Source organism: Camarhynchus parvulus, chromosome 4, assembly GCF_901933205.1.
Source record: "Camarhynchus parvulus chromosome 4, STF_HiC, whole genome shotgun sequence".
NCBI lineage: Eukaryota > Metazoa > Chordata > Aves > Passeriformes > Thraupidae > Camarhynchus > Camarhynchus parvulus.
This window is the reverse complement of record NC_044574.1, coordinates 35,932,939-35,946,927: the sequence shown is the minus strand read 5'-3', so window position 1 is coordinate 35,946,927 and position 13,989 is coordinate 35,932,939. Positions and strand designations below refer to the sequence as shown.

At 35.8% G+C, this 13,989-nt stretch overlaps 1 protein-coding gene across 2 annotated transcripts in view; it reads right to left on the bottom strand.

Moving 5' to 3' along the window:
• The window catches only part of GLRA3 (glycine receptor alpha 3), an 81,836-nt gene that overhangs the window by 19,398 nt on the left and 48,449 nt on the right, over positions 1-13,989 (bottom strand). For both annotated transcript variants that reach the window (XM_030947726.1, XM_030947727.1), the window contains one exon: positions 4,127-4,264. In XM_030947726.1, coding sequence (XP_030803586.1) covers positions 4,127-4,264 — 138 coding nt within the window. The remainder of the gene's footprint in view (positions 1-4,126; positions 4,265-13,989) is intronic.

Here is a 13,989-nt window from a genome sequence, read left to right as displayed (position 1 = left end):
AACATGCTGTTCATCAAGATTGCAATTATCAGAAAAGGTTACACACAAAATCTATCAGTTCTAGTGGTGAATGCAACAATCATAGCTCTGCTGTTTCCAGGACCACTACATCCAATTATTTGATGCGAAGGCATTATTAGACCTAAGACATTATTAGACCTAAGGCATTATTAGACCTAAGATACAGCTCTAAGCAGCATCACTCAAGTGTGGGGGTAAAGCATTATCCATGATGCAGGAGTAAAGTCAAGACTCATTTATGCCTGTTAGCCAATGCCATTATGTATCAATTCATGCTAATGCATATTGGGCTTTTTGCAGCTGTGTTTAAAATAACATTTAGGTGTTGCATAACAGCCCAGGGAAGAAATCAATGTCATATAGGAATGTGGCAAAGCAAGACCATCCTTGTAATGTAAATGGTTCATGTGTGATTTTTCTGGTTGCTATGGTTCTACTTCACTTTCCAAATTGGTCACTGCGGATATGCCTGTGAAGGCAAAACATGAAATTTATCAGAAATGTTGCTGTGTCACTTCAGAACACAAGATTTGGTGAGCCATTTTGCTGTACTATTGCTGAAACTGGTATGTCTCTATATTTAGATATATATATAGATTATTTTTTGAGCTCTGGTTACAGTGAACCATTTTCAATTGGGCATGAAACACTGATGGGACATGCACTGATGAGTTTCCACATACTGTCCTGAAGCTTCATGCTAATTTGCTTCACAGGGAGAATTTTGGGATTTTTTTCTGTTTTACAGGATGTCTCAGAAGAGCTTTCCATCCTGTGTTGTTAATAAATTTAATTTGAAAACTCTTCTTTGGTCACTTACTGCATACCAGCTGCAGTTGCTTAGCATTATTTTAAGAATTCATTTTATCTCATCTGTCATAGGCCAGAGAAACAGACTTCACATCATGTTTTTAAAATTGCTTTTTGTAAATTTTGATTCTTGTGGAGTATCCTAAAGGCATATCTGCCTGCAGTATCTCATTGCAGAAGCCTTAAGAAAACACAGTACTGGTTATGTATCCAAGTGACATAGTGAAAATAGTTGTTGTCTTTTAATATAATGTTTATGGGGTTTTAGCCTACAAATGGTAGTTAATAATATTGGTTTTAACAAAGAAATAAAATGAATTCTTACTCCCCTGGAAACCAAACCCCTCTAATCTGATTAAATTTGCTTCATACTGAAGATTTGAATAAAAAAAATAATACTTATACAGGCTAGAATTAAGGAGGAAGTTTTTCACAGAAAGAGTGATCAAATACTGGAATCATCTACCCAGAAAGGTGGTGGAGCCACCATCCCTCGATGTGTTTAAAAAAAGACTGGATCTGGCACTTGGTGCCATGATCTAGTTGAGGTGTTAGAAGATGGGTTGGACTCGATGATCTTAAAGGTCTCTTCCAACCTAGAAATTCTGTGATTCTGTGATACTTTGGACAAAACACTGTTATCTCAAAGAGGAAACTCTCACAATAAATGTAGTCATTTTTGGGTAAAACCACCTTTTCTTTCTGATTTGCCCTGACAAAGTTCTGTACCTGTAATTTGGGTGCTGTAACTCAGAGCAGGCCACTCAGATGCTTCCCCTGGTGAGGACACACCTTTCCACCCACTGCTCAGCATCAGCATCATATTTTTTCCCCCTGCCCATCACAAGCAGGTCCCACAGCTGTCCAATTGCTTTATCTTTTGCTGACATCTTTTAACATTCCCATCCTCTAACTGCATCCAGGCTTCCAAGGTTTCTGTGTTATCAAATGGCTTGATTTTTTTGTGGACAAGTTAAATGTTCAAATTACTTTCTCAGTACAGGCATGAGCTTCATCTTTCCAGGGCTGTCAGTTGCACTCACATCTTGGATCATGTTTGGCCACAATTTGGCCAAAGCAATACAGAGTACAACAGGCTGCTGATTGGCCACACTGTCCTCTAGACTTATTGCAGTAAACCCCTCCTCTCACCTAAACGTGACAGAATTGCAAACACAAGCACACTCGTAGCCACACCTTGAGAACCAATAGGCCTCACATGCAGTTAATAATATCTGTTGCATCTGCTTCTCCACTCAGCTTAGAGCAACAGTGGAAAAAGAGTACGTATAAGTTGAACCCATGTAACCTAATATAATGTGCCTAGGCATAGCATATTTTCCTATTTTTCCTTAGATAAAAATTGATACCAAGTTAAATAGGCTTGAAACATAGGTTGTGAAGAAAAACCTAGTGCCTTCAAAATATTGAAAAAAATGAAATTGTAGTCAAAATCACAAGGTTTAAACTCAGATGATTATAATGTAAGTTCTCAGACAAATGAGTAAGAGTACAACTCAGCTTTGGATGGAGAGTTTGGAAATCACTGGAAATTCTGAGATTTCAGACCAGGTTTCCATTCAGTATGAGGTTATGCATCACAGTAACGTCTTAATTTCTTAGAGATTTATGATGCATCATGTTATGCAAATGAGCATTAGAAAAAAGAGAAGAATACTCTATAACATGATTTCTCATTAGTTAATATCATATACAGGGTATAGAATGCAATTACAGACGCTCATTAAAATGGCACAAAAGCAGAAGAATCCTAAAAAGAAAGGCTAAGATTCTTGTATATCTCAAAGGAGACTAGAAAATAATGGAAATAAAACCTTCTTATTTGTCATAAGGATTATGGTAGAAAGGAAAAAAGGAACAATAGGATTTTCTATATTATCATTAACAAAGAAATGTCTGAGTGAAAAAATTACTCTGCTATAGGATATGTATCACAAATTTTAGAAGGTTTTCAAGGATTATCCAGATATTAGTATTTGCACAATAAAAGTGCATGTTAAGTATTTCCAATTTATTTTATTGAGCACTTCAAAATATCTCTGTCAGTATCTTCGTCCTGCAAATGGAAATTGAGAGAACCTTCCTTTCTCTTAGGGCAGCACTGCAGTGGTGATAAAACTTAATGCTGGAAAGCACTCCTCCTTAATTTTGATTGTAGCAGGACATTCCTTACAAATACCACTTATTTGATTTTTCTCTCTCTGACATTTCAGCAGAATCCAAATGAATCTTTCTAATCTTAAATTTTAAGACATGATTAATCATACTGGAGAGCAAAAATTAAAAGATATATGGATTAGAATGGAAGAGTTTTAGCTTCTTTTTTTTTAAGAGAATATATAAACTGTGCATTCTTAGGCTTTGCACTTCAGGATTATTGCGCTTGTGATTGTTCAGTTATTAAAACAGTTTTTCACAATTAAGAATAAAAACATAATAACTATATTATTTATGTTAATCCCTTTCTTTTTCAAATAATCCCAGAGATGAGCTAAATATCTCAGTTCAACAAAGGCCTCAATTCAGTATTATCGAATGACTTGAGTTGGGAGACCCTAAAGACCACCTAGTTCCAACCCCCCTGCCATGGGCAGGGGCACCTTTCACTAGACCAGGTTGCTCAGAGCCCCATCCAACCTGGCCTTGAACACTTTCTGGGATGGGGTAGCCACAACTTCTCTGGGCACCTTGTTCCAGTGCCTCACCACCCTCATAATAAAGAATTTCTTCCTGCTATCAACACCTACTCTCTTTCAGTTTGAATCCATTTACCCTTGTCCTGTCACTGCATGCTCATTAATAGTTTGTACACCTGGCCATTGCACACCAAGAATCCTTTCAGCTCATCCACATTGCCCCCTTGCTGAATGAACTAGGACAGGGATAACTTGGCAGCCCTGTGTCCCTTTTTCCTGACTGAGCCAGGCTATGATTTGTGCACTGCATGTAGACCTTTGGATTTCAGTAGTTCTTCAGATCCCACATTGTAAATATGGTCAGGGCACCTACTGAACAAGTAAAGTCCCTGAATGAACAGTTTCTCAATTATTTCAACTCTATATTTTCTTAAGGTACCTAAAATTAAAGTTTGTTCAGTCTTCAGGTAGTTTTGGTTTGTTTGCCAGTTATTAAAACTGCATTACCTTGCACAAAGTGCCTGCATGTTTTAACCCTCTTCCGAATTTTGTGAGAACATTTAAAATATACTCCAACTGTGACCTTTATTATAACAAATAAATGTTAAATATCGTTCCAGTTGTAATCACTTTCCTACCTGTATTGTAATGCTTGGTGCAGTAACATAAATCCTTTTCTTCCTTCAGCAGAAACTGTGGCAGAGTGAGACCTTCTGCTACTTGAACCGCTCCCTTTTCTTGCCACTCAAAAATGAGATCATTCATTGTGTATCCAACTAAAACAAAGAAAAAACCCAAATAAACTCTAAGTCTGCTGCAAGCTTTGTAAAGCGGTAACATGTCAAATTAAAACATTTTAAGTAAATGTTATACAAAGGAGGTAATACAGAAGGTCTGCTTGTACTTGTTAGTCACGAATTCTTATCTAACATTCTATACCACACTGAATTGGAAGAGACAAAACAGTTGTCTTATGAAACTCTTTTAAATCCTTATAATTAGATGCTCTATTAATGGGTTCAATAAAAGCATTTAAATTAACTAAACATACGCCTCACTTCAGTGCTTGGGAACATCTTTTCCTCCTCAACTCATGAAGGATAAAATAGGCCTTTTACACTCAGATCTCTTCCTCCTTTTACTTGAGGTGAAATGTGGATTGTCAAATTTATTCTTATGGATTTATGTCAATTTGAATGGTTAAGTGCAAATTGTTCAAAGACAACAATGGATTCCAAATTCTGCAGTAGTATTGGTTGAATTGAGAAATTGCTTTTCTCTCAAACTGGAACAAGACATGGGAAAGCAATTGATTATAATCTCCTCATATTAACTGACTGTGACATATAATGATATTAATAAGCACTCAGCTTTAATATTCAGACTCCTGCACTTATCCATACCTCATGCATGTGTATAAGATTACCTATAACAGCAAAAGACTAATATTAATCAAGGCCCAGACTTTGCAACAGACAAGTACTTTTTCCTTCAATTTCACTCTCTCAGATAAATGTTTGCATGGGATATCATTGGGGAAAATATCCCTATTTCTTCTGAATATGTGATCTGTTAACTTTCCCAGGAGTTTCATTCTAATTTTCTTTCTAAATAAATTTTATCGGGTTATTACACCTGGAAAAAAAAAACTTCATAATTTCATTCAAGTTTAAATCACATGTTCTAAAAGGAACCAGAAGGTAAAAGGAGAATTTTTTCACCTGATTTATATAGCTTTCAGTTTCATTGCAATATTTCCTTTCTGCTTTAGTCCAATATTAACAAGCTGTTGAAAATAACCTCTTGAGAACAAGAAATTCTTTTAACCTTTCAGTAACAAATTATTGTTTAAAGTATATTGTTAGAACCTTCTAAGAGTAATTGTCTGGACAAAATTACTGACATTTTGAGTTTCAGCAAAAAATGAACCTCTTTGCTGTGTGGGCACAAATTTTACTCCATTATATTAAATGACTTTATTACTCTTTTAATACACTTATAAATTGCATTCAGTGACCTGAAAATGGAAATAATTTCATCTTTTCTGATCCATGTTGAATGAAACTAGGAGCTAAGAATTAGTGTTTATAAATAAAAAAAATATTTTCAACACTTCTTCTTCCTTCTAAGTTCTTGATGTTTCTTTTGGGGAGAACCTTTATACAGTGTATTCACAGGAACTCAGGTTGTCTGTTGATTTACTTGGTACTTTTTTTGAGGCTGGATAAATATGATAAAAATGAGACCACCATATCTTTTTAAATAAGTAATTAAGATCAGACATTGCTCAAGCCACTACAAGCATATATCAATAAAACACTTGCTTTTTTATCAATTGCATGATATTCCATAAACACAGTTAAAATTCACTATTAAATGCCATAAAATGTGAAAAATCAGAAGTATATACCTTATCAAACTTTGCATTAATTCAACAAAAAGCAGTTGTGTGTAAAGCAGATTACCACTTGAAGCACGTAGATTATGGCCAGAAGTGATATTCCCTGAGTAAAACTCATTAAACTGGCAAGAAACAACTGCAGTGTCAAAATTTATTTCACTAAATCATGTTCATTCATCTCTAATGCATGCTTTTAATTTTGATTTTCTACTCTGCCCACTAATTCTTCTATAATGCAATATAGTACAAATAAAAGCAGCATATAGTTTTTGTCGTGTTTACATTTTAAATGCCCAAATACAGTGTTAGCGTTCAAAACTGTAACTTCAGGTTTGTAACTCAAGGTCATAGGCATAAATTAAAAGTGTCATAAAATATAGAGAGCTTAATGGAGATGTGAGTTTCTGTTATACCAATTAAATTTAAAATAGTATAATGTTTCCACTAGTATGTTAAATTAAATCAGCTTGAATGAAATAAAAGAAAATCTATTTTTTCAATTAATTTTATGAAGAGGACCTGCTAGATAGTACACTGCTTAACACTCAGAATGGTCATGGTACTGTGTGCATTGTGCATAAAGGGAAAAAGACATTTTTATAGAAATCACTCCTTAAAACAACCAGTGGTTACCATAGTGTAGTATTTATACTACTAGAGTTTAGGTATGTAGTGCTATGTATGCAATGAGGCTAAAATACAGTCCCCTGGCAAACTAATTTTGGGGCCTCTGCTGCTTTATTGTAATAACTGTCCCTGTCCTGTTCTAGAAATACTAAACCTGAAGTCCACCTGAGCTTTTGATTCTTGCCTACTTGCTACCTGATTAACAAATGTGCATTATCTTTAAAACAATTTTTAAAAAAGTAATTCAGTAACATAAATTTAACTAAAAGTCTAAATGCCTGTTGCTGATACTGGTCTGCTTTTGAAGCTTAGAAATACAGAGTTTCTATTTTCCAAATGGTCTATGAGATAAAAAATATGAGAAGTTGATAACCATTACATGATTATCACTGTGCAAATGGAGCAGTAAAGTGTGTCTTGAAATATGAAGGCTTTATTCTGAATGGATATGTGGCTACCTGTACAAACTTGTGCTATATGTGTCAGTTATATTGTTAGACATATTATGCAACTTGTAGGAACTGCACTGAAATATGTAGCAATTATAAAGAACAAGAGATTTGTCTTTAGGGCCTATAAGGGATTAACTGCAACCCAGCATGATATTTAGCCTCTTGTTAAACCAGAAGCTTTTTTTTTTTACTATGAGGTGGTATTGGTGACTTTTATGAATTGCTACCAGATATTTTTATCTTCCCAGTGGCTGGGAAGTGCAGCGTTACGTAGGGAATTCTGAGTGGGTAAATTTTATTGTTGAAAAAAGGAGTCAAACACTAGCCTAGGTAGCATATGAGGGTGCAGCTCACTGTTGCAAAAAGTCAAATTTTTATTCTACGTGAAGTGCGGAAAACAATGGAGGCCATAATCTAGCATGGTCTTCAGGACCAGCCCAATCTAAACTGAATCAAGTGGACTAATAAATGTTTCTGTCACTGAAATGCAGTGCACTAGGGCTTGGGTTTGCAGGGCATGAAAGAATGAAGGCTGGGAAGGGAAGAAGAGTTGTTAAATTGTGTTTTAAAGGACAAACACCAGCTTCTGTGGCTGAATAGGAGGGCAGTTAGCAATGTATTTCATTTTGTCTGGCTACTGTGCAGTACTCACTCTTACTTGATTCTGTAAAGGTATTACTAATTATACAAAATCTAGAGGGTATCCTCATGGAACTACAAAGAAAGGACAGAAAAAAACCTTTGTTATGTTTGAACAGTGGTGCTCAGGAGTTATAGGGCTGGTTAGGTTACATTAATACTCTATTAACCCAAAGTCTGAGGTCTTGCACATTTAAAATGCAAAAGGAGAAGGCAAATTGTTGGTAATTATATGAAAACGACATCATTCCAGGAGGAGAACATTTCCAGGGGGAGTATTTCTCAGGAAAACACAATAACTGTGTGAATGCATGGCACTGTAGCCTCTGTGCACAGTTCTTTTAAAGAGACAAGTAATTTTCAGGAGCCTGAAGTCATTCCAGGTAATTAGCTAATGAAGCATATAATAGCAGACTAAGAGCTCTGCCTGAGAAGAATATGACAAACTAGGGAACATTTATAATTTACTAGAAGGGAAGAAGGCCTGAAACAATTGGGAAACTTGGATTTGGTCTGCAGAAATATTATTTTAGAAAATGATGTTTTCTGAAACAGGTAATAAGTGCGACAAAATGCAAGTAAAATTCTGTCACACTAACAGAGGGAGAAGGTGGAAGAGACAGGGTATTGATGAAAAGTAGTTCCCAGGACTTGGGTCTGGAATAGTTGATGAAAGATTTTGAATAACTGGACATCAAATAAAAATTGAATTTAAGTGGCATTTTATCTAGTTGATGTAATCTATAAAAAACTCTGTCAGATGGTGGACAAGACAGACATAGTAACTTTAGCCTTTAGACAGCACAGAAAATTGTCTAGCTAGAGTGAAAATTTTCAGCATTTTCAATTACATGTTCCAGAAAAATTTCAGGAAAAACCAATGTGATCCTGCTGAAATATTTCTAATTATCAAGGGCATCTACAGCATCTTGAAAGAAAACCCAAACTTTTCTCTTGGTCTGACTCATCTTTCCCAGAAAAAAATTATCTTTTCAAAAACAGTGTTGACAAGTAGTTTTCGACACACATATGAGATTCCTGAAAGAAAGGATTAGACTGTATCTTTGTATTTTTTTGCACTACCATTAATAACAAATATCAGCTTTTCATTCATCCAATTTTGAAAGTGTAGGAATAAAGCCTACCTTAAATAAAGAGTCCCATTCAACCCACATCAGTCCACATTACTCTATAGAACTTATTGGAACCAAGATGTTTACATCAGTTGCATGTTAAAAGTAGGAAGATTTTATTTTAGCTAGTTCAGTACCAGTGGTAGGCATTAAAAGCCCATTATCTTATAGACAAAACAGTGAACAGCCAACAAGTTTGTTTTGAAGAATTGTTGACGTGTCTAACATCTCTTCTTCTGCTCCTCCAAGGACTACACCATTACAGAAACGTTATTCAAGGCAGCTCCCCTGTACCTTTAGAGACTCTACACTTTTGAACTGTTATTGTCTTGCCAATTCCAACATAATTCTTTTATCACATCTGCTGACACGGTTTTATTTGCTTTGTCCATCCTCCTTTAGCACACCTTTCCAAGCCATGAGCAAACTTCTGATGCAGCTGAATATCAATATATCCTGTAAATTTTCTACTCATTTTTTTCATTACAGGAAGGCTGTGCTCCCCTTGTGTCATTTTAAAGTACCTACAGGTATATTAAAACCCAACTCTTTTTATCATGTTCAATAAACAGGCACATGCTCAGCATGAAACAACTGAGCAAAGTTTTTTTTTTTTTGTAAAAGCATTTAGTTTAACTAGTGCATTTATTTTTTAATCCCAGTTATTTATCTAAATTCAATTCTCATTTCTTTAATTTTTAGTAAGGTACAGTCCAAACCCATCAGTTCTTTAGGTGTCCAATTGAAGCAAGAACTAGAGTCATGTTGACTAGGGTTATTCCCCTACTCTTCTGTTGGGCATCCCATCAGTTTGCCTCCAGGACAGGCTGCTTGCACATTGCTGTTCCTAAGAGCATGACAGACATTTGAATTGTGCCCTAAATTCCCAGCAACACAGCAGGGGGGAGATATGACAGAGCTAAGGAATCTGCCTTTGGCTTGAGATTAGAACAAATTCTCCTACATTATGCACTAAATATCTTCAGAAATGAGCTGTGATTCATTTCAAGGCAAAATTTGTGTTGGAGCTCCAAGAAGGCAGAATTTTATTCAATGTACTTCTGAGCTGCTTAGCAAAGTTTCCGCCCCTTGCACTGCCCTCTAAGTCGTTCTGAAGGAATCTCTCCCTGGGGAGTTATAGGTTTATTCTTCTTAGCCTGAATTTTGGAAAAAAATAACATTTCAGCTCAGCACTCTAGCACATCTCTCAAACCTACTATTCTTGCTGAAGCCTATAGGTGTTCAGTTATCACTTTTATTCTAGTTTCTGTATGTCAGCAGCAGTTGTGCAGTTCCTACTGCCCTTTCATCCCGCATTGGCCAGGAGCTGACGACTATAAGTCTGCTGATCTTTGTAGCTGTGTGTCATGTCTCTCTTCAGATAGACACAATAGTTTGAGTCACTCATCTGCAGAATAAAAACCACAGCCTGAGCAGCTGATAATTTTTGTGCTGCTGAAATGGAAATGAGAGAGGCAGTATGGTTCTACACCTTCTGGCACAGACAGGCATTGACCTAGTGTGTCCATAATTTCTGTCATTCAGGTAGAGACCTGAGAATTCCCTGGCAGATGAGAAATATGCTCCAGTTATTTCATCTTTCCTATGCGGTCTTTGTGCTGTTGTGGGAAAAGGCAAAATGTGCACATTACACTTTTTGGCAATGCATTAACTTATACTGCTGCAGCCTGCATACCCATCTTTCTACTTGTACAATCTCCAAATTAGAGACTGGGGGGGAAAGAAACTGTGCAAATAATCATGTAGTACAGAGGGCATTTTCTTTAACAATCCAGAAGACAGGAGCATAATTGCATAGAAAGACTAAAAAGCCTCCATAAATGAGAAGGGGGAAAAAAAGGGCCACTGTTTAATTTAAAAATCAACATCAAATTAAAATTATGAGGTAAGAAAGTGTTTTATACCTTACCTCTGCTGCTTTTCATAGTATTTTTTCTTTTGTAACTTAGTCTTTTCAATATTATTTGAAAATTCAGGGATATTAAATGTCACATAAAGTTAGAATTGTAAGTTATGAGTAAAGGAATGCTGTGAGGTAAAAGAGAAACTTCAAAAAGAAAGACAACAAGCTCTAGCATATGAAAGAAAAACATTTCTTTCTTGGGAGACAGGCCACAGAAATAAATACATATCTGGTTGACATTTCTTTGTATCTTATTCAAGCAGAATAAAACTAAAATAATCCCACATGCCTATAGGCTTCCCTGGTGTAAGGCACAGAACTGTAGAAGGGATTATTTCATATGTGCATTTTCATTTGTTCCCTTTCTAAGATAAAAAAGCAGCTATTCTAGCTGCTGAGAAATCATTTGGTAAAATAGATCCTTTAAAAATAGAAGACATTTCTACTGAAATATTTTTCAGACGCTTCATGATCTAATGAAGTAGTTTTACCAGGGGCAAATTCAGCTGCTTAGACTGACCTTGGAGAAAACATTACATGAGCCAGCTAAAAATAAAAATATCATTTGGGAATAAAAGCTATACATGATTTTTTTCTCTTAGATTTTTCTATGATAGAGCAACAGTATCAATACTGAAGGAAAGTATCCAGTACTAAAAGAAATTACTACTTAAAGGAGAAACAAAACCCATGATCTGTCTGTTATAACTGTCAGTCTTTGCAACCCAGTGCTAACCTGAGTAAAGAAAACTATGAGTGATTGATTCTAATTTTCTTAGTGAAAGCAAGTCTTGCAAGATGAGACACAGTTTACAGAATTGTGAGACAAATGGGCCTTGTAAATTCATAATGTACAATGTCCTACACAACTTGAAAAAACAGCAATGATCATCGCTTCAAAAAGAAACATCTGGAAGCACAGCTACTGCTGTTTTGCTCCAGCAAACACTTTGGTTTCTTATAACATAGCCTGGTGGTCAGATCATTCACTCAAGACATGAGAGGACTGTGTTTTCTGTTTTGAACCCAAATGTCTTCCACTTCCCCAGACAAGGCATTAACCACTAGGGTTACTGCTTTGATCCCCCTGTTTACATTGTCTCACTGAGTGCCAAAAAATGCAAGGCAGACAGCCAGAGCAGAGTATGACACTGTGGCCTAGAAATTAGAGATGCTTGGATGGAATCAGGCTCTCAGGGTTATGTCAGTTCTTACCTCAGGAGATTTGATGTGAAGCCTGGGAAAATGCCAAATGCACCATCCTCCTTTTTTCTTCTATCATTTTAAATAGAACTAGATGCCTTTTCTTAGCCAGAGAGTCTGGAATTTGAGTGTTTCTGCTCATCCTTTCCTAAGTTTTGGAAATTGGTCAGAGTTCACTCTCATATAAACTACTTTTTTTTTTTTTTTACCTGGTTACTCTTCTTCCTGGCATGTAGATATTTTTTGTAACAATTCTAAGTTGTTTATTTCCTTTCCTGTCCTTCCTGTACAGAGAAACTGGCTATGGACAGGTGAATTCCTGCTCTCAAAGGTCTAGGATCTTGGAACTTAGGTCACTGTACATATCTGTTTTGGATCTGTCCCAAAATAATCTCAAGGAAATGCTGCCTTGTTCTTGCAAACCTAACTGGTTATTCTGCTATCAGACATGTAAGTATATCCAGAGCTCCCACATGCTGCAAAATTTTCTGCCTCAGGCCATCATCTTTTCCCATAGTCTGTTTTTTGATGTCTGAAGTTACAGGTAAAATAGAATTAGACAAAGCAATATGGGAAAAGCTTTATTACTTGCAACTTCCTTATGAAATCAAATTTGATCTTTCTCTGTGAATAAGAATTTGAAGCACTCATCTGTATTTTCTTCAGCTCTTCTTTTGTGAGAACCTCTCTTTACCATGTGAATGTGCAGCTGGGAATTTATTCCCACTGAACTCAATGATTAAAAACAACACTGCAGTGAAAAATGTTCTGCTGGAAAATACAGTAGAACATCAACGGTGCTATTCAACTAATAAATGTTGTTCCCTGTGGTGTAGTTTGTGGGAACTGTGGGCTCCTACAAGGTTTCTCTAAAGCAAACCAGATGCCTGCTTGTTCAAGAATGATCAGTTGTTGTGTGACCTGTCCTCACAACAGCTGAAAGAGAGGAAAAATGCAGCTGAGATTTATGAAGCTGTTAAAGCAAAAGCTTCAAAACTTTTCAAAGCATTTTTAATCATACATTTTACTTGCTCAGACAAACATTATGATACTTCTTCTTTGAAGCATAATTGTATTTAGCGAGTATACCTGCCCTCTGCATGTACTCTGATGCAACTGCCTCCTGTTAACCTTTTGTTTAGTCACATTGATTATACAGGTAATCAGTAGGATTGTCTGCTCAGGTTGATTGTGGAGTTTTGCTCAAATCCTGGATATATAATATTGTCCTACATTCCTTGACATTTGTAGCAAATAACGATCTCTCAATATTAGTCAAGAAAATTTCTTCTGTCAGATTCAGCTGTTGCCCTCATATTGAAAGGCTGCTTCATAATGTTACCATCTGTCCATTGTAATAAAAGACAGATCTGGCTTTTGTACTCACCCTGCAATAGTCTATAAATAGCACACCATACAACAAACAGTTCTGACATATTGACTGATAATTATCTCCCCTTCCCCTAGGTGCTGCTTTGTTCCAGTAAAAGAAGAAAAAAACTCCAAAAAATGTTAATAAAATTATGTGTGTTGTGTTTCTGATCTATGATATATTCAAAATAATCCAATATGTTCATTCTATATGCATAATTCTTTTATTTTTGAACTATTTTACTTATTGGCCCTAAAACTGTAAATCTAGATCTTTTAGATGAATACTTAATCTTTCTTACTCCTGTCATTTATTTTCACTAACTTCAGATTGCTGGAAGCTTTCAAAGAATGCTTTATTTTATTTTTGTTCTTTGCATCATTAGGAGGGTTTTTCTGCTACAGGTCTCTTTCAAAGTCCTCTCAATTTAAGGGAAACAGCAATTCCCAAATTCTTCATATCACAAGGGAAATGAGAATATAATGCATCAGGCAGAATAGTTGATTTCTCCTTTTGTGAGTGTGCTTGTGCCTTGAAATGGCAGAGCTGCTTTGCACTTTTCATCCTCTTTTAAGTAACAAGATATCAAGGTAGATGATAAGTAAAATATATTATATGTTAGAATAGAATAATTTCATTTCACATAAAGTCCCATCAATCACTTCTTTAAGTTATTCTTATGTTTCCTTTATGCTCTCCATATTATTTACCTCCTGCATGTATGAACACAGAAAGACTTATGGTGAAACC